This window comes from Arvicanthis niloticus, chromosome 5, assembly GCF_011762505.2.
Source record: "Arvicanthis niloticus isolate mArvNil1 chromosome 5, mArvNil1.pat.X, whole genome shotgun sequence".
NCBI lineage: Eukaryota > Metazoa > Chordata > Mammalia > Rodentia > Muridae > Arvicanthis > Arvicanthis niloticus.
This window is the reverse complement of record NC_047662.1, coordinates 100,035,773-100,054,333: the sequence shown is the minus strand read 5'-3', so window position 1 is coordinate 100,054,333 and position 18,561 is coordinate 100,035,773. Positions and strand designations below refer to the sequence as shown.

The window sequence follows — 18,561 nt, the reverse complement described above, 5'->3', positions numbered from 1 at the left end:
TGAGGCGCTTTGCCCGGCGGAGGAGCAGGGCTCCCGGGGTCTCCTGGGCTGGACAAAGCTGTGGCGGGCAAGACTCCTCCCTCTCCGCGGGACCCTTTGCCCCGGACTGACCCTCACCCCTCCCCGCACAGCCCGCCCCGCCCCGCCTCGCCGGCGGACCCCGTACCTGCTCCGGGCGCTCTGCCGCAGGCACCGACACCCTGCGCCCCGGTCCGAAGAGGCCCGTGGCCCGGAGGGCTAAGGCGGCCGGCGGTGATGGGCTCCGGCCGGTGCGGCGGCGGTGGTGGCGGGGGGCGCGGGCGGCGCGGGGGCCCGAGCTCGGCGGGCCCCGGCCTGGGAGACGACGGCCGAGGCTGGAAGTGCGCGGCGGCGGCGGCGGCGGCGGCTGAGGCGGCGGCGGCGACCGCGGCTGCGGCGCTTCCGCTCATGGCGGGGCCGCGGGTAGCGGCTCGGACTGCGACTCGACTCCGGCGAGGCGGGCGCTAGCTGGGCCCGGACCGGCGGCGAAGGAGGCTGTGGCGGCGATGGAGGCGGCTCCCGGCGGGCCAGGAGGCGGAGCCGAGCCGCGGCGGCGGCGGCGGAGGGGGCGGGGACGCCGGGGGGGCGGGGAGGCCGCGTCGCGCCGCCAATGAGCGCCAGGCTCCGGGCCGCGGCTCCCGGGCGGCGTCTAGGGGGATCCTCGCAGCTGCGGCCCGCCCAGGCGGGGAGGCCGGGGCCAAAGCTCTCAGCATCCGCGCCCCCAACCCTGTGCTGCCCCGCCCCCGGCCCGCCTCCGGGGCGCGGCCGCGGGCCTCAGGGGCCAGGCGGCTCGCTGCGCAGGCCCGGCCGCTCCGCCGCCTCGGGCGGTGTCTGCGCTGGGGAGTGTGCCCGGGTCCGCCCCGGTTAGCCTCAGCCTGCCGGGCGTTCCACTGCCTTCCCTGCGCCTGCCTGCTTCCTGCCGCTGCCCTCTACACGTCGGCCCTCTCTCCCGGCTGTCTCCTCAAAGTTTGTGCCTTTGAGACACTTAGGAAAGAAACTCTCCCTTCGCTTCCGAGGCTGATTGGTGATAGATCGGTCTCCGCGGAGCCCTATAGAGAACCGCAGAGGCGGAGACGGAAGAGTTGGAGATGAGCGCCCTACCCTGGGTCCTGGAGACCCATCTTGAATTCCCTGCAGAAGCCAGTCCGACTCAGCCCTGGTCTTCGCCCCGGTCTCCGACTTTCTCTTCCTCTTTCTCACTTTAAACACCCTTGTTGGTAAAGCACTGACAGGAAGCCGTCTAGGCAACTGGGCCTAATCTCAGAAGAGGAAGAGGCTGTGAAGTGAAGAAACACTTGGGGCTGTACTGAAAGCTTTCTTATTATTTGGAGAAGATTTCTGAGGATTCAAGACTCCCCCCTCCCCCCCCACACACACCGGTTTCCCCGCCTGCCCTCTTTTTTCTCAAATGTGATGTTGGCGGCTGAACCCATTATCTTCCCATCTTTCTCTGGCTCTCCTTATCCGTGGAAGAGCAAAATAAATTCAACCATGTGCTGAGTGTCTCTAAGTACAGGCATGTGGGTAAGGGTGCAGCTAAGATGCTGGCTAGATTGTTTTAATAAAAATTAGCCCCAGCCTTTCCCTGCACCATGCAAAGAAAGGATGGGAGGGCAAAGCAGGCGAGCTTTGGCAACAGACTGTTCCAAATCCGCAGTTGACACTAGATGATGCATTGTCTTTCATCTATCCGGTCATTAGCAGTGCTCAGAAATGGAGATATGATAATAAAGATATTGTCCAGACCTTCAAAGAGCTTGCACTCTCCTTGTAGGTCAGAGATTCTTAAGAGTTATGGATGATAGCTGCATCAGAAGAGGACATTCTTGGTCACTTAAGATATTTGTAGCCAGAATGAGTTCCAGGACAGCCAGGACTACACAGAGAAACCCTGTCTCGGGGGAAAAAAAAAGAAAGAAAGAAAGAAAGAAAGAAAGAAAGAAAAGAGAAGAGAAGAAAAAAAGATATTTGTAGCCAGTGGTGGCACAAGCCTTTAATCCCAGCACTTGGGAGGCAGAGGCAGGTAGATCGCTGAGTTTAAGGCCAGCCTGGTCTACAAAGTGAGTTCCAGAACAGCCAGGGCTACACAGAGAAACCCTGTCTGGAAAAAACAGAAACAAACAAACAAAAAAGACGTTTGTAGCCAAATTTCTGAGCTACACAGAACCTGTTTCAAAAAAAAGAAAACAATACAGTTAGGGATCTTAAGGATGGGTATTTCACCAAGAAGGACAGCACCAAGAAGCTGTATTCAACACGGTGAGATTACCTTTGACCAAAGAACCTAAAATTTCCTACATTTCATCGCTAAGTTTCTTGTCACAGGAAAGTCAGATAATGTATTTTCAGGTTGGGGCCTCCATCCTAATAAGGCCCACTGAAGAGCATCTGTAAAGCACTGTTCAGAGGCATCTTCCCTTTCATGAATCTCAGCAATCTTGAGCATAGTCTACTCTCTTTTTTGTTGGTTTATTTGTTTGTTTTTCAAGGCAGGGTTTCTCTGGGTAACCCTGGCTGTCCTGGAACTCAGGCTGTAGACCAAGCTGGCCTTGAACTCAAGAGATCTGCCTGCCTCCGTATCCTGAGTGCTGCCACTTAAAGCCGTAAGCCCACCACCCAGCCAGTTTAGTCTCTTTTTTATCCCCACAGTCAACATCCCAGAGTCATCCCTTACACCTTCAAATTAGAGCAAATGCCTTAAGTGACAACCCTAAAGAAAACAAACAGACTAGCAGTCTAGTCTAGTCGGCCCAAAGAATCCATCAAAAGATGCCCAAGACCAGGAAGAGATAAGGGAGAGGGCCAGCAAAGCCCTGAGTCCCACCACACCCCCTAAGACATAATGAAAGCATGGACCAGGTCCTGTCTGCTGTGGCCCTTACTGTGGGTGTAGGGAACTGCAGGTGTAGTGGGGTAGATCATTGTGGAAGTGCTGCAGAGGTCAGAGGGAAGAAGAGATTGTGAAGATCAAACTGGGAAGTTGAACTGCTGTATATGCACACAGTACAGCGTTATTCATCTGTAAAGAACAACGAAAGCTCATCACTGGTGGCTAAATAAGTGGATCTGAAAGACATCATGTCGAGATAAGTATTGTATGTTCCTCTCACATGCAGAAAGTTTTCTTTCTTTCTTTCTTTCTTTTTTTTTTTTTTTTTTTTTTTTTGTCTTTCAAGACAGGCTGTCCTGGAACTTACCCTGTAGACCAGGCTGGCCTTGAACTCAGAAATCTGCCTGCCTCTGCCTCTGCCTCCCAAGTGCTGGGATTAAAAGCATGCACCATCACTGCCTAACGAGAAAAGTTTTACAACATAGACCAGATATGCTATGGAGATGGCTCAGCAGATAAAGGCTCTTGTGGCCAAGTACCACAACCAAAGTACCACCCGGAGAACCCATGTAGAAGGAGAGAATTGACTCCTGCAAGTTGTTCTCTGACTTCCACACAGCCTTCATGGTGTGCAAGCAACCCACCCCCACAAATACATCATTGTAATAATTTTTTAATAAAAAATGAGAGATACACATGATCACACATGCCTATAATCCTAGCACTGGAAAACAGGCAGGGGGCGTGCAGATGTGAACCTGCACTTCATGCACAAATAAAAAACTCTAATGTGTAAATATCTAAATGAATATTAATATTAAAAATCAACAGGCAAATAGAATAGTGATTACAGGCATTGGGAAGGGTGAGAAATAGGTGCTTGGATTTTACTGGTGCTAAATTGTATACATATGTGTCAGTATCATACTGAACCCAATTAATATGTGTAATTAATAAGTGTTTTAACGATAAGGCTAAATTATACAGTCTTGAATGCCATGTTGAGGGGGCATTAGAGCTACTTTGTAGTAAGTGAAGGGGCTTGTTGGGGTCACTGAGAAAACACTATGATTAGGACATACTTTGGAAACACTTTGGCTGCTACATAGAAGGTGGGTCAGAGAAAAGCATGACTCAAGAAAACAGAGCTATTAGGCAAAGGGTGAGAAAGATCCAAACTAAGGCAGTGATGGGAACAGAGAGAAATGAAGAGGTAGAGTCAAGGGCAGTTGCGGCCAGAGGTGGCTCAGTGGTTACGAGCACTTCTGTTCTTTCTTTCTTTTTTCTTTCTTTCTTTTTTCTTTTCTTTCTTTCCTTTGTTCCTTCTGTGTGTGTATGTACTCTTGTACGTGTGTGTGTGTGTGTGTGTGTGTGTGTGTAGGCCAGGGAATGACTCGCTGGGGTCAGTTTTCTCCTACCATGTGGAGTCTGAGGGATCTAACTCAAGTTGTTATGGTTGGTGACTGGTGTCTTTATCTGCTAAGCCATCTCATTTGGCACTGTCCACTCTCTAGAAGGCCTGGGTTCAATTTGCCACACTTACATGACAACTCACAGCCAACCTCAACTTCAGTCCCAGTTACCTGCACAGGCACCAGGCACACATGTGTTACATAGACATAAATGCAAGCAAAAACCCATATGGATAAAGTAAAATAAAAATATTTTTTAAAAACAGGGCGTAGTGTTGAAGTAGAAGACAGTCAAGAATAACGAATATTTTTGTGTTTGTTGGCGTTTGAAACAGGATCTCACTATGAAGTTCCAGCTGTTCCAGAACTCACTGGGATCAGCCTGCCTCTGTCTCCCCAGCGCTGGGATTAAAACATACACCACCACTGCCTGGCTGAGAATAATAAATATTTTTGACTTGAGCAACAAAGTGATTGATGGTCATAACATCCCGATAGTCGGGGAGTGCAGTTCAGAGAGCAGGAGGAGCAGCGAGTGGGGACTCTGGTTTAAGTCTGCATTTATTTGATACCCCCTAAGGCACAAGCACTGGAGTAGTGGGCTTACAGTCACCACTACAAAACTGCTAGTGTTCTTAGATTGGGAACCAATGATTTATAAAGGAGAGAAGAAAACAGAACTACCCATTTCACATTTTCTCCTTCTTCTCAGTAAATTATGTAGCATACATTGTATCATTTTAACCCTTTTCAAGTGTGCAGTTGTCATTTCAAGTGACACCAACTAGCTGAGCAGTGCATGCAACCTTTGCCATGATCCATTCCCTTTTCCTTTATCTCAAGCAAAAACTGCCTACTTGCTAAGTAAGACCTGTCTCAAAAAAAAAAAAAAAAAAAAAAAACCAAAAAACAAAAAACAAAAAACAGAACCCAGTTGAGTACTTCTCCCAGCCTTGGCTTATCTGTCTCTGTCTCTGTGAGATCATAATGCTTTTCTTTTTCTTTTAAAGTGGTCTTAGAAATAAAACCTAGGATCTGGCTTGTGCTAGGCAATACTTTCTGTCTCTGTGAATTTAGGTATTCTGGGATCCTCATGTAAACTAATACCAAATATTTCTCTTTTTTTTTTTTTTTTGTCTGTCTAAATCATTTTATTTAATTGCATGTTTTCAAGATCCATCAAAGAGGTGGTACACATCAGAATCATCTTCCTTTTTAAAGCTGAATAATATACTCACCACATTTGGTCATCTACTCGTCTGCCCTCGGACACTTAGGCTGCTTCCACCTTTGAATCCCTCTGTGTTTGAATCCCACTGTGTTTGAATCCCTCCTTTCAATCACGTTGAAATGAAATTACATCACTTGGAAATATAGAATTTCTGGGTTTTTTTCTTCTTTTAAATATTTACTTATTTTCTTTTATGTACATTGGTGTTTTGACTGCATGTATGTCTGTATGATGGTATCGAATCCCCTGGAACAGAAACTACAAACAATTGTGAGCTGCCAGGCCAGTGCTGGGAATTGAACCCAGGTCCTCTGGAAGAACAACTAGTGCTTTTAACCACTGAGCCATCATCTTCCCACACCCCTCTTTTTCTTTATTGAGACAGTATAGTAGCTACTTTTCTGTTTCTGTGTTAAACCATTAGCGAAGGCGTCTTATAGGAGAAACTTATTTTGGCTTACGGTTCCAGAGGGAGGGCCCATTATGCTAAGAGAAGGTTCCACTATGTGCTTACCCCAAACCCTGAAGGAGCTATTTCATGTAAAACTATAGAACAGCAGACCTGTAATCATATGTAAAGTTAAGAAAAAGGAGCAAAATACTCACACAAGTATTACAGAATAGTGTTTTTTGTCGTTTACTAACTAAAGAAGAACTTAAGATAAACTGAGCCTAATGGAAATTATCACTGTAGCTGGCAGCACAGTAGAAGAGCCAAGCCTAATGAATAGAGTGGAGAGGCTGAAGTAGGAGCTGAGATTTGTTGTTGTTGCTTTTGTTGTTGTTGTAGTTGATGGTGGTGGTTTTAGTTGAGAGGCTTAGGATTTTTGCTAGTTGGTTGATTTTTTTTTTTTTTTTAAAGCAGGGGTCTTATATACCAGTCTGGCCTTGAATGCTTGATGCTTCTGCCACTACCTCTAAGTTTGAGAATTACAAATACAGTGTGCCACCACGTCAGGCAAGGACATGACAAAGTTTGACCATCAGCACTGCATGACATCTCTTGTTCATCAGCACATCACAAACACATCCAAGTCAACAGAGACTTCTCTGATTTACTTGAGAATGGTGACCCATTTTTTCTTACCATTGTGAAACTGATGCGTGTGAGCCTCTTGTCTTATATTCTTCCTTTCTGAATAGTATTGGAGATTAAATCCCAGCGTCTTTTGTACTGGACAGGTGTCTTCCCACTGAGCCACATGCCCAGTCTGATTTCCTTAGACTAGACTCTCTCCTTAACTATGACTGCTACCCTCATTATTTATTTATTTATCTTTTTAACCACAGGCCTCATGTAGTCCAGGCTGGCTGTCAAACTTCTAGCCCCCCTGCCTTCACTTCCCAAGTGGTCAGATTAATGGTCGAATTAAGCCAGATGTTCACACCTGGCTTGCCTCAATTTTTTTTAATGGTTTTACTTTTCAGAAAAACTATGGCCATTTATTTATCTAGTCATTTACTTGTTCTTTACTTAAATACAGGAAGCTGACTTTTCTTATTGCTCACCTGAAAACCTTCTTGTTTTGTTTGTTCATTACTCTTTTCTTTTTCTCACCACTCACCACGGCCCTCTATTTTTATTTTATTTTTCTTGACAGTCCTTCTGTAGTCCAGACTGGCCTCAAACTTCAACTCATTATGTAGCTAAAGATAACCATGGTCTTCCTGCCTCCACCTCCCAAGTGCTACAATTACTGACATGCACAGCACACCTGGCTTCTCCAGTCTTACCACCACCACCACCATCACACACACACACACACACACACGCACGCACGCACGCACACAGGCACGCACACAGGCACGCACGCACGTGCCTTCTCCAGTCTTACTCCTTTCTTTCCTGAAGGCCATCATTCCAGTGTACTTCAGGCTTGTAGATGTTTATTTAATATATATTATTGTTGCAAATACATGTTTCTTCTAGTTAGATAAATGGAATTGTGTTGTAGAAATTGTTTAACCTCAATCCAGGGTTTCTACCCTGACTTAAGTCATCCAATCCGGGATAAAGGACACACAACTTTACTTATTAAAATAAGCCTTAATCAGCACTAGAGCTGAGCCGATATCTACCTTGTATGCTATTATGTCTACTTTCCTATCAATAACCCTGAGTTATAACTTGCTATGTTTCATCTGGGTTGCTCTTAACTCCAATTGGCCAGCCCTCATGGCCATATTCTGAAAATTCTTACCCCATGGCATCTTCTATTCTCGCCACCTTTTCTCTCTCCCCTCCTTCTGGTTCTCCTTGGACTCCAAGTCCGGGAACCCCAAACCCCACCTATGTCTTTTCTGGCCAGCTTTTGGCTGTTAGCATCTTTATTTAATGTTTTAAATTAAGGAGCAAGGTCACACTGTATGTGTGGATTATTTCGTTCCTGGGAAACAAAATTTATTTAAATTTATTAAATAAATTTATTAAATAAATAATTTATTTAAATAAATTTGTTAAAATTTATTTAAGCCATACTGGCTTAAATATGTATGTATTACAATACATAGCAAAAGATGAAACCTCAACAGAATCGTACAGCTTTCCTTCTTATTTCTTCTTCCCCGCTAAAGTATGTCTGTCTGTCTGTCTGTCTGTCTCTGTGTGTGTGTGTGTGTATGTGCATGTGCATGCATGCATGCATGTGTGTGTGCCTGCATGTGCTGCAGTATGTGCCTGAAGGTCAGAGGACAGTTTCTGAGAGTCAGCTGTCTCCTTCCACCATATCAGTCCCAAAAAATGAACTCAGGTCATCAGGCTTGGAATCAAGCACCCTTGTGTAATAAGCCATCTGAATAGCCCCCACATGTTTTCTTTCTTTCCTTTTTAATTTTGTCCTATGTATATAAATGTTTTGTCTGCATGCACATCTGCATGCCAGAGGAGAGCATTGGTTCTTATAAAACTACAGTGATAGACACTTGTGAGTCACCATGTGGGTGCTGGAAATTGAACCTGATCAGGACCTCTGGGAGAGCAGCCAATGCTCCTAACCACTGAGCCCACTCTCCGGCCCTCCACTTGTTAAGGGAGGAAGAGTTACTGGAACACACAATTTTTTAAATTATGCTGTTAGCCTGTCAAAGTGGCACACATCTGTGATTCTAATACTTGAGAGGTAGAGGCAGGAAGATCAGGAGTTCAAGACCAGCCTGGGCTGCATAAGACACTTCAAGGTCAGCTAGGGTTCTATGAGATCTTATTGAAAGAATAGATAAATAAGTAAGCTCTATTGTGCTGCTAGCAATTATAGCAGAATACCCTGACTTGTTCCATAATGCAGACCCAAATTGCCTCCAACTCTCCACAACCCAAAACAGGGCTGAAGAACAGATGAGATAGCACAGGCCTCTAATTCCAGTACTCAGAAACAGGAAGATCAACCCGAGTTCGAGGCCAGCTTGCTCTACATAGTGAATCCCATGTAAACCAGGGATACATAGCAAAGCCCTGTAGAGAGAGTGAGAGAGAAAGAGAGAGAGAGGAGAGAGAGAGAGAGAGAGAGAGAGAGAGAGAGAGAGAGAGAGAGATCCCAAAACCATTGTGTGACTGTCTTCACATCCTATCACAGGAGCTGTGATGAAAGTTCTTTAGATCATAAACACAGCAGGAGACCCCCCACCCCCCCATTACAGGTATGAGCCACCATACTGGCTTAATTTTTTACTTTTTCATTTCATGGTAGGTGTGGGCTTGTGTTTTTATTGAGTCTTGTTTGTTTGTTTGTTTGTTTGTTTTGAAAAAAAGGTCACAAATAGCTCAAGCTGAACTCAAACTATCAATATGTAGGCAAAGATAACTTCAAACTCCTCTTCCTCTACCTTCCAAGAGCTGGAGATTAAACCCAGGGCTGCAGACATGCTAGATGGGTACTCTACCAACTGAGCCACACCCCTGCCGTGGATGTGTGTCTCCTTAACCACCATATCCTTCTAGGAATTTGTTCTTATCACATCCTTAACCCTACCCCCATTGCTTCTTTTAAAGAGCAATTTGGTCTATAATAGATTGTAATACATTGAATAGATGTGCCACGTGAGTCATAATGGGACTCAATGAAAAAGAGACAGAGATTTAGAAGAGGGGAAAAAAACATTTACCAACACCAAAAATACTATGATACCACTGAGTGTGAAATCTTGGTCTTTAATCCCAGCACTCAGGAGGAAGAGGGAAGTGGCTATCTGTGAGTATGAGACTAGCCTGGTCTAAATAACCAGGTTCTAGGATAACCAAGGCTACATAATGAGAGTGTCTCAAAACTATTTTTTTTTTTAAATAAAATACTATGATACTCCTTTGTCAGCAACTGGGTCATTAAAAAGAAAGAAGGAAGCATTTAACCTACCATTGAGGAATAAATTAGATTCTTTCCTGTCAGATAAGGGGAACCCTTCTTTACAAAAGAACGTCAACTAACTTCGTGTAGTAGAATCGATAGAATTAGAAAAATCACCATTTTGCAATCTTTAGGAAGATAATTGACTCAGGGAAGGATCATCTGGAAATGTTAATCTGTTTCAAAAGAAAAAAAAATGACCAATCTCCTATTGTATGAATTTTCCACTGTTCACTTTCTCTTCAAACGTTTCCAGTTTCCTCTCTGCCCTAGTGAAAGACAGTGGTAACTTCCCGATTGCTAGGTACAACGGCCTTTTCTCCGTTCTCGTCTTCCATGATCTCTTCATAGTCTTTGACAGGAGAGGGCACTTCCTTTTCTTGTAACTGACTTCTTTTATCCAGAAAGATGGGTTATCAGTTGCACAGCAAGCCCTTCTAACATTTAGAGGCTTAAACAGAGTTTCATTCTCAGGATCCTTTCTGTACACCAAACTCTGAAGAGTAGCTGGGGCTGGATCCATCTGAAAGCTTGAATGGGCTCAAGATGGCCATTTCAACCTGAACATGATGGCACATCCCAGCACTCAGGAGACAGAGGCAGGCAGTTCACTGTGAGTCCCAGGCCAGCCTGGTCTACATAGTAGACCTTCCAACACCACGTCTCAGGAAAAAACTTTTTTTTTTTCCTTCTGAACCTCCTTCCCTAGAATGGCTGAAACAGCTGGGTATTAGCAGTGCATCACCCACGGGGTTTAGCTGTCTTACAGCAATGCGAGTCCAGGGTAGGTAGACTTCTTCTAATTTTATGTGTGTAAATATTTACCTATATGTACGTCTGTGCACCTCATGCATACCTAGTGACCACAGAGGTCAGAAGAAGGCATCAGATTCCCTGGGGCTGGCATTATAGATCATTATGAGCTGCCATGTAAACGCTGGGATTGAATTTGGGTCCTATGACAGACCAACAAGCACTTTTAACCATTGAGCAAACTCTCTATGTCTTCTTAGGAGACAATTTATGCTATTTTATTTGTTTTATTTCCCATTCAGTATATAAATGTGAGTCTCCTACTAGATAGTTCCAGCATTGTTGTGCTTTGTTTGTTTCTTGTTTTATTTTTGATTTGGGGTTGTTTGTTTGTTTGTTTGTTTTGAGACGGGTTCTCATGTATTCCAGACAGATCCCAAACTCACCAAGTGGCAAGGCTGCCCTTGAACTCCTGACCTTTCTATCTCTACCTCCCCAAAGCTGGGATGACAGCCATACAACACTGCTCCTGGCCAACATCGGTTCCTTTAGAGCATAAAGGACTCTAAAAACCCACCACTAAATAAAAAAAACCCATCCATGTTTTTAGGCAGGAACTCACTATGTTAACCAGGCTGGTTAACAACACTTACTCTCAACTGATCCTCCTGCCTCAGAGTCTAGAGTGACAAGGACTACAGACAGGACCATGACTTAGCTTTCTTGTTCACTTTGCTTCTTTTTCTTCCTTTCTCTTTCCTTCCTTCTTCCATCCCTCTCTTCCTCTCTCCCTCTATCATCCATCTATCTATCTATCTATCTATCTATCTATCTATCTATCTATCTATCTATCTATCTTCTCTTTCTTTCTATGCCCTGGGGATTGGATCCAGGGCCTCACACATACAAGAACTCTACCTCACAGCTGCCTTTCCAGCCTTCTTTCTGTTTTGATAATGGGTTTCACTAAATTTCCAGGACTGGCTTTGAACTCACTCTGTAGCCCAGGCTGCCCTTGAACTTTTAATCATCCCACTTCAGCTTCCCAAGAAGTTGAGATTACACTCCTGTGTCACCAGGCCCAGCTATTTGTTTCAGTTTTTGCTGTTTAAACATTGATTCTATGTGAACACTTTTACCAAGCTTTTCAAAAAAACATTTTAGTTTTCATAGGCCCAGAAATTGGTTCTTCTTGTGTTTGTAATTTTGAAGTTTAATTAATATTTATTTAAATCACAGAATTTCAGTAGTAAATACAATCATTATAAACAAGGATCAGTAAGTACTAGTCAGCCTTCTGGGTGTGAATGGATATGTGGATGTTCTTAGCACATTTTAAGTAAGCATCAAAAGAATTGGTTAATCTCCGTAGAGAGTTATAGAATTTGAAGGTTTTATGTCTTTCTGTTTGATATTTTGAGACAGGATCTCCTTCTTCAGCCCAGACTGGCCTCGAGGTTGAAATTCTTTCAACTTAGCTTTCCAAGCACTAAGATGCAGATTTGTGTCCCCATACCAAGCTAAAGTTTTCCTAGTGAAGCCTTTTCTTCCTTTTCTATTTTTTTTTTTCTTTTAGGTTTCTTAGTAGCCTTAAAAATACTGTTTCTGGGTGTTCCTGTGCGTGCCTGTGTGTGTGTGTGTGTGTGTGTGTGTGTGTGTGTGACAGAGAGAGAGAGAGAGAGAGAGAGAGAGAGAGAGAGAGAACAGGGGACACATGTATGAGAGAAGGTCAGAAAGAGCATTGAATATCTCAAGCTAGTGTTAAGACAGTTTGGAACTGCCCAACGTGGTTGCTAGGAAGTAGCCATGGGTCACTGAGCAGTCTCTCCAGCCCCTTAAAAACGGTTTTGTTTTTTTTTTTGTAATGAATGAGTATGTGTAAGTGTGTGTTTGTGTGTGTCTGTATGCCTGTGTATGTCTGTATGCCTGTGTGAACTTCTTGGTGGGAAGTAGCATAGACCACTTCTTGAAACAGCGCATATTGGCTAGGACAATTGGCTAGTTGAGGGGTGAATGTTGTCCATTTCCAATCTTCCTCCATCATAGTTTGACATTCTGTTAGACTCCATATGATGACAAGATTGTGGCTGCAGCTGCTGGTACCGAAGAGAGGACATGAATCCTTCTCAGTGACCCAAGCAAAGTCTAGCACTACTCTCTGTTGACTAACATTGATTATATACCACCCTTGTGCTGACCTGTGGCCAGGGCTACAGGGACAAACTGGTTGATTTAGGAATGAGTTCCATCCCTCCCTGAAACCCTACCTAACCCAGCAGACTGAAAAGGATTACCTTGGAGCATTGCAGCCTCCAATAAGAGAAGTCTACTCCTGAGGTAGTGGTTACTGGGAAAGATGGAGCCATCTGCTGCCTGAGGGCAATTCTAGTGCAAGGTTCTTCTCTGGCCCCTTCTCTCAGTAACCCAGTCCCTTCATATCTCCCTGTATGGAGCAGGCATTGCTCAGGCTTAGTATAAATGAAAAATTTGCATTTTCCTCTCCAGCCACTGTGCACATCACTGAAATTTATGGGAAAGACTTTCACAGCGTGCAGGACATCAGTCTTCATTTGCCTGAATCTTGTCATCTTTTGATCTTTTTTGTGTGTCAAAGCATAGGCTCCATCAGGGTTTGTCTAGAAAGACCCCAGAGCTGTGCTCCTTAAAGCGTCTCCCAAGGCGGTTGGTCGGCCCTGCTCATTGTTCTTTAGCACTAGTGAGACTGAGTCGTCTCCTTTTTGGCTTCTATCTGCGCCACTTTTGGGGGTTCTTCTAGGGTCCTTCCCCATCCTCCTCCCTGAACTTAGCTTCCCCTGGCCCCTTGCTTCCCTGCAGCCACAGCTGCTTGGCTCGAGGGCACTCAGTCGGCACTGTCGCCTTGGCAACCCAGAAGGGGGCTTCAATCTACTGTCTCCCCAGAGGAGTTGGGCTGGCCCAGAGCCAGGAAGAGGCAGGGGGCAGGGGACCTGACTGGCCCTGAGCAGAGCATGTTGGGAAATAAACAGACTGTCGGTGTGCTGCCTGCCATGAAGGGGGTGGGGGAAATGTCATGGGTGTGATTGTCTGTGTGTTAAACAAGCAAATGGCTAAGGATACCAGCAACCTATTAAAGAAATAGAAATGAGATAGAGAAAGAAGGCCTCTTAGTGCATCTTGGGCTAAGATCTGTAGACCTGAGTTTAATGGTTGAGGCTTAGTGTTGGTTTCTAGGGCTATCATAACAAATGCCGCAGTCTGGGTGCTTAAAACAACAGAAATGTATTGCCTACATCCCAAGGTCCAGAAGTCTAAAATCTCTGACTCCTATAGCGGGATTCTCCTTTGTTTTTTTTATCAATTCCTGTGGTGTGCTGGCAGCCCTCTGAATTCCCTTGCTTATGGCTACATAACTGTAGTTACTACTCTGGAGGTCTGTGGCATTCTCTGTTTGATTCCACAAGGCTTTCTGCTAAGGACACTACTCAGGTATAACCTACATTGCTCCAATAAGATGGCACTATTGGTTTATTTTCTTTTGGGAGGACATTCCTGAGACAGAGTGGCTTCAAATTCACCCTGCAGTCAAGGATGTCCTTGAACTCCTGATCTTTCTGCCCCCATCTCCTGATTGCTGGGATTTATAGGCAAGTCCTACCAAACTCAGTCTATTAATATCATTTTTTTCTCCACTCATCCCCCCTTTGTTTCTTCTTTTCTTTCCTTTCTTATTTTTGTATTGTGAATTGAATCTAAGGTCCCAAGCTACAGCAAGCAAGCAACTGGACCAACTGAGCCATATACCCACCTCTGACTTCACCATAGCTACTTACAACTTCAGTGACTGTGTCTTTAGACAAGGTCACATCCTGAGATGCTGGGCTTTGAAATGGGGCATATTATAACCCATAAGTAACTTTTACATGAGGAAATGGAGAGATGGTCTTCCAGAAGACTGAAGTTCAGTTCCCAACACCCACATGGTCACTACTGACAACCCCACACAGGCATATATGCAGGCAGAACACTAATGAATATAAAATAAAAATAAATTACATAGAAAAGAAGCTCCTGGGTGAGCATAAGGATGAGGCTATTGATGATTACTTACTTACTTTACTTACTTACTGACACATGTCTCATATGACCCAGGCTAGCCCTGAGTTTGTGGTTTCCTGCCTCTTCTTTCCAAGTGCTGGGATTACAGGCATGCACCATCATATCTACCTTTGACCTTATTTAGTACCAGAGAACACAGACAGCAGTGTGTCAGCTGACATGATTCAGTTTGTCATCAGATGCTTTGTAGGGTTTACTGCTAGTGGAGTGAACACTCTGTCTCTTCAGAAGCTGAAGAGTGTACTCTTCAGCTGTACCTCTAAGTCAGAGCACAGCCACATAATGAATCATGGCAAACAAACAAACAAACAAAAAACCCTAGCACAGATTTTGGGGTGATCCAAAAATGAGTGAGACTGTCACTTACAAACTGTGTCAACCTCATCAGCTAAATAAGGTTACCATGAGTGTCATTTTGTAGAGTTGTCAGAGGAGAGAGGAGAGAAAGAGAGAAAGAGAGAGAGAGAGAGAGAGAGAACATGGAGGGAGCGGGAGGAGACAGACAGACAGACAGACAGACAGACAAAGATATTAAACAAAGAAATTGGAGCATAAGCACTTAGGAAGCAGAGGCAGGAGAATCAAGAGTTCCTGGCCAACCTAGGCTATCTAAGTAGTAAAACCAAAGTTCAACCCAAACAAACAAAACAGAAATGAAACACAAATGCCTGACAAATAACTCAGTAAAGGGTTGCAATCATTATGCAAAAGCAAATGGCTCACTGGGCAAAGGAGGGCAGGAGAAGCCCTCACCAGTGCAGCCTGTCAGACTCCCGTCCCTGCCCTCCTGGAACAGCAATTGCTCACACTGGTGCAGCACTTGCCAGGTTTCAGAGATCTTGCTCATCCAGCCCCCTGTCTCTATGTCATCTTCATGACAATCTCACGAGACAGGGAGGGCTGTCATTGTCTCCATTCTGCAGACAAGAAACTGAGACCCAGGTGGGTTCCATCGGAGGCTCCTAACTTTTCTTCTGGGACACATGACAGATGATGCTTTCGGGTGGAACACTCCCCAGTGCAACCCTGCCACGTCTTTATCCACTCCCTCCTCCTGGAAAGCAGTTGCTGCTATGTGGCTGTTAAGGAGGGTAAGAGGAGTTATGTATAATTGATGAGGGAAATTAGCTCTGATATATTGTGGGTGGAAAAAAAAACCCAATTGCAAACTTACTCTTCATAGTAATCCTGTATTACTATGTTTATTTAGCCCATGTCTATTTACGTGTGCATGCGGTTGTCAGGAAAGGCTTTGTATGAAACAGTTAACAGTGAGTGGTAAGCTCAGAAGCTGAGGGTGGATGGTGGCCGACAAGCGCTTTTATACCTTTTTTTTTTTTTTTTCAAAAAGTGTGTATTATTTTTATCATGAAAGCATTTGGTATTCAAGCAACATTATAGGCAGACCTTGAGTCTGCTCTGATTTTCTTCAAGGAAATCCTTCATGAATATGTATAGACTACCTCTGGAAAGATATTTAAGAAGCTGATGGCAGTACTTGCCTCTAGAGAGGAAGTCTGGGGGACTGTTGTTTGCAGGGAAGGATGGGGAAAAAAATGGACTTCTCGCTGTATCCTCTTTTATAAGATTTAATTTGTTTTCAACCAAGTGCATGCATTATAAATTCAAATAAGTTGAAAGAATATCATTAAAAGCTTCAGTGGTTTATAATTACCAGTGAATAATTTGTACCCCACCTTCTGACTGATATTGCACACCAGTTATCCCTACTGGGTTGGCTACTAATGCAGAGTGCTTACATTCAAGCTCAGGGCTTCTCTGAGTCTGTGGCTCCCGAGTGTGTTACTTCAAGGGACACACCTTCACAAACCCACTGTCCTCCAGATCCAGCTTCAGGAAAAACAAGACTGGAATGAACTTACCAACCTATCTTTAACTGAACCAAAAAAAAAAAAAAAAAAAAAAAAGTGGGAGGAGGGGGTCAAACAGTTACTTTTTATGATAACGTTTTATCACCGTATCTATTTAGCACCCATTCTGTAGCATGTGCCTGTATGGAGGTCAGAGGATACCAGGGGACAACCTTCGGGAGTTGGCTATCTCCTCTGCTATCTCCAGGGACTGAACTCAGGTTGTGAGCTTTGACATCCAACTGTCTCATCGTCCCTCGTTGTTGTTGTTGTTGCTTTGAGGCAGGGTGTCACTCTGTACATACACCCAGACTTGCCTGGAACCCATATGTATCTCAGGCTGGCTTCAAACTTAAAACAATCCAATCCTCCTGTCTCAGCCACTCAAGTGCTAAGATGATAGGTATGAGCCACCACTGCAAGCTCTCACTCCAGTGAAATTTTATATGTGTCCTACTTGGATAACAGACACTCAGATCAAAATATAGCTAGGCCATCTCTCTGAAGAGTCCTTCCCTCGCCTCTCCGGCCCTTCCTACTCTCTGAAGGTAGCTCTTATTTGATTCCTAGCACCAGAGATAGATGGTCACCTTTTTGGAGTAACATACAAGTGAGACACGCAGTGTCTCTCCACTGTCTGTTTCTATAACCTACCCATGTGGTGGGGCATAGCATTGTTTGGTCTTTACCAGACTGGAAGTGCTGAGTCACAGGGTATACATATATTTAACTATCAGGATCCTGTCAGACAGCTGTCCATTGGTAAGAAAGGTCCACTTGCTTTCCAGCCACAAACACTCTGCACCTTTTGTCCCTTTCATTTCAGCCATTGTGGGACTCTGCTGTGACCCCTTGGTTCTGTGGTCTCCATCTGCTCAGTCCTCTGTTCTGAAAGCGCACCCCACAGTGCATCTGAATGTCTAACCACTCTTTCTGCCCTTTCCTTCCTGGGACAAAACCCTATCCTTCCCTGACCCCAACCCCTGATCAAATCCCAGCATGCATCACAAACAAATCCAGCATCTGCCTCAGGCTGAGACCTCTTTCCAGCAGAGACTAAGTAAGCCCTGTTGTGAATCATTGACTTTCCTCTCAGCCCACCTCACACTGAGTCCTAATACAGCATGACCCCGCCCCCAAGGCCAGCCATCAAGTCTCACAAGGCTGAACTCCCCTATGTTAGATGGTGATTTAAGTTGACCTAATCTGAACTCCTTACAGAAGACACAAAAGGACCAAGCATGCTGTCCAAAATTATTAGGAAATGTAAAATTGCAATAAAATGCACCATGAAGCCATCTCAAAAATGTCTCCTTGATGTACTTCAGATGCTCATTGTGGCCGAATCTTCCTAAATTAGAGGAAGAAACTAGGATCAACCCCACTGTGATATGTAATAAGGAACAGGCTGGGGGTGGAAGTGGGGGTGTGCATCTTAAGAAAGCCTTGAGCTAAGCTAGTCCTGCAGATGGTGGAAGAAGGAGAGTAACCTTCCTCCCAGGCCTCACAAGATGGCAGGTTTATTTTAACGATGTTTCTAACAGTTTGAGAAATGGATTTAGAAAACTCAGAGGGAAGACCCTGACTGGGGGGCCTTTGTCCATGATGTCTTAATTTTTTTTTTTTAACAATGGTATTTGATTCCTGGTGAGATTTGTTTCTTCATTAAATTCTGATCATAGTAGTGTTTACACCCCCACCATCCCCACCCCACCAGTAGCACCACCCCTCCCCCTTCGGTGGCTGCAGGGCAGGGATTCAGAGCCTTCGAAGAAGAAGACTGCTTTGGGTTGTTTGCTCTGTCGCCTAATCAGCAGCCAGCTGAGAATGTCATCTTCGCTTTCCTACATGTCCTTGAGAAAGAAAAAAACATGGTTTCCTCTTTAACACTGGGAGGAGTGACCAGGTCCTCTGAAGGCTGGCTGAGGGAGCTTAGGGACAAACAGGCCTTCACAGAGCTAGTGCTCTCTCTCTCTCTCTCTCTCTCTCTCTCTCTCTCTCCTGGTTAGTG

The 18,561-nt window shown here is 44.8% G+C and overlaps 1 protein-coding gene across 5 annotated transcripts in view; it reads right to left on the bottom strand.

Annotated features, from left to right (window-relative positions):
* Rnf38 (ring finger protein 38) overlaps nt 1–550 on the bottom strand; it is a 103,005-nt gene extending 102,455 nt beyond the window's left edge. For 3 of the 5 annotated variants that reach the window (XM_034502215.2, XM_034502217.2, XM_034502218.2), the window contains exon 1: nt 167–550. In XM_034502215.2, the coding sequence (XP_034358106.2) occupies nt 167–428 (262 nt within the window). In that variant the 5' untranslated portion in view covers nt 429–550. The remainder of the gene's footprint in view (nt 1–166) is intronic. The other 2 variants (XM_034502211.2, XM_076935063.1) reach the window with 2 other exon arrangements.
* Between the last annotated feature and the right edge of the window lie 18,011 nt (nt 551–18,561).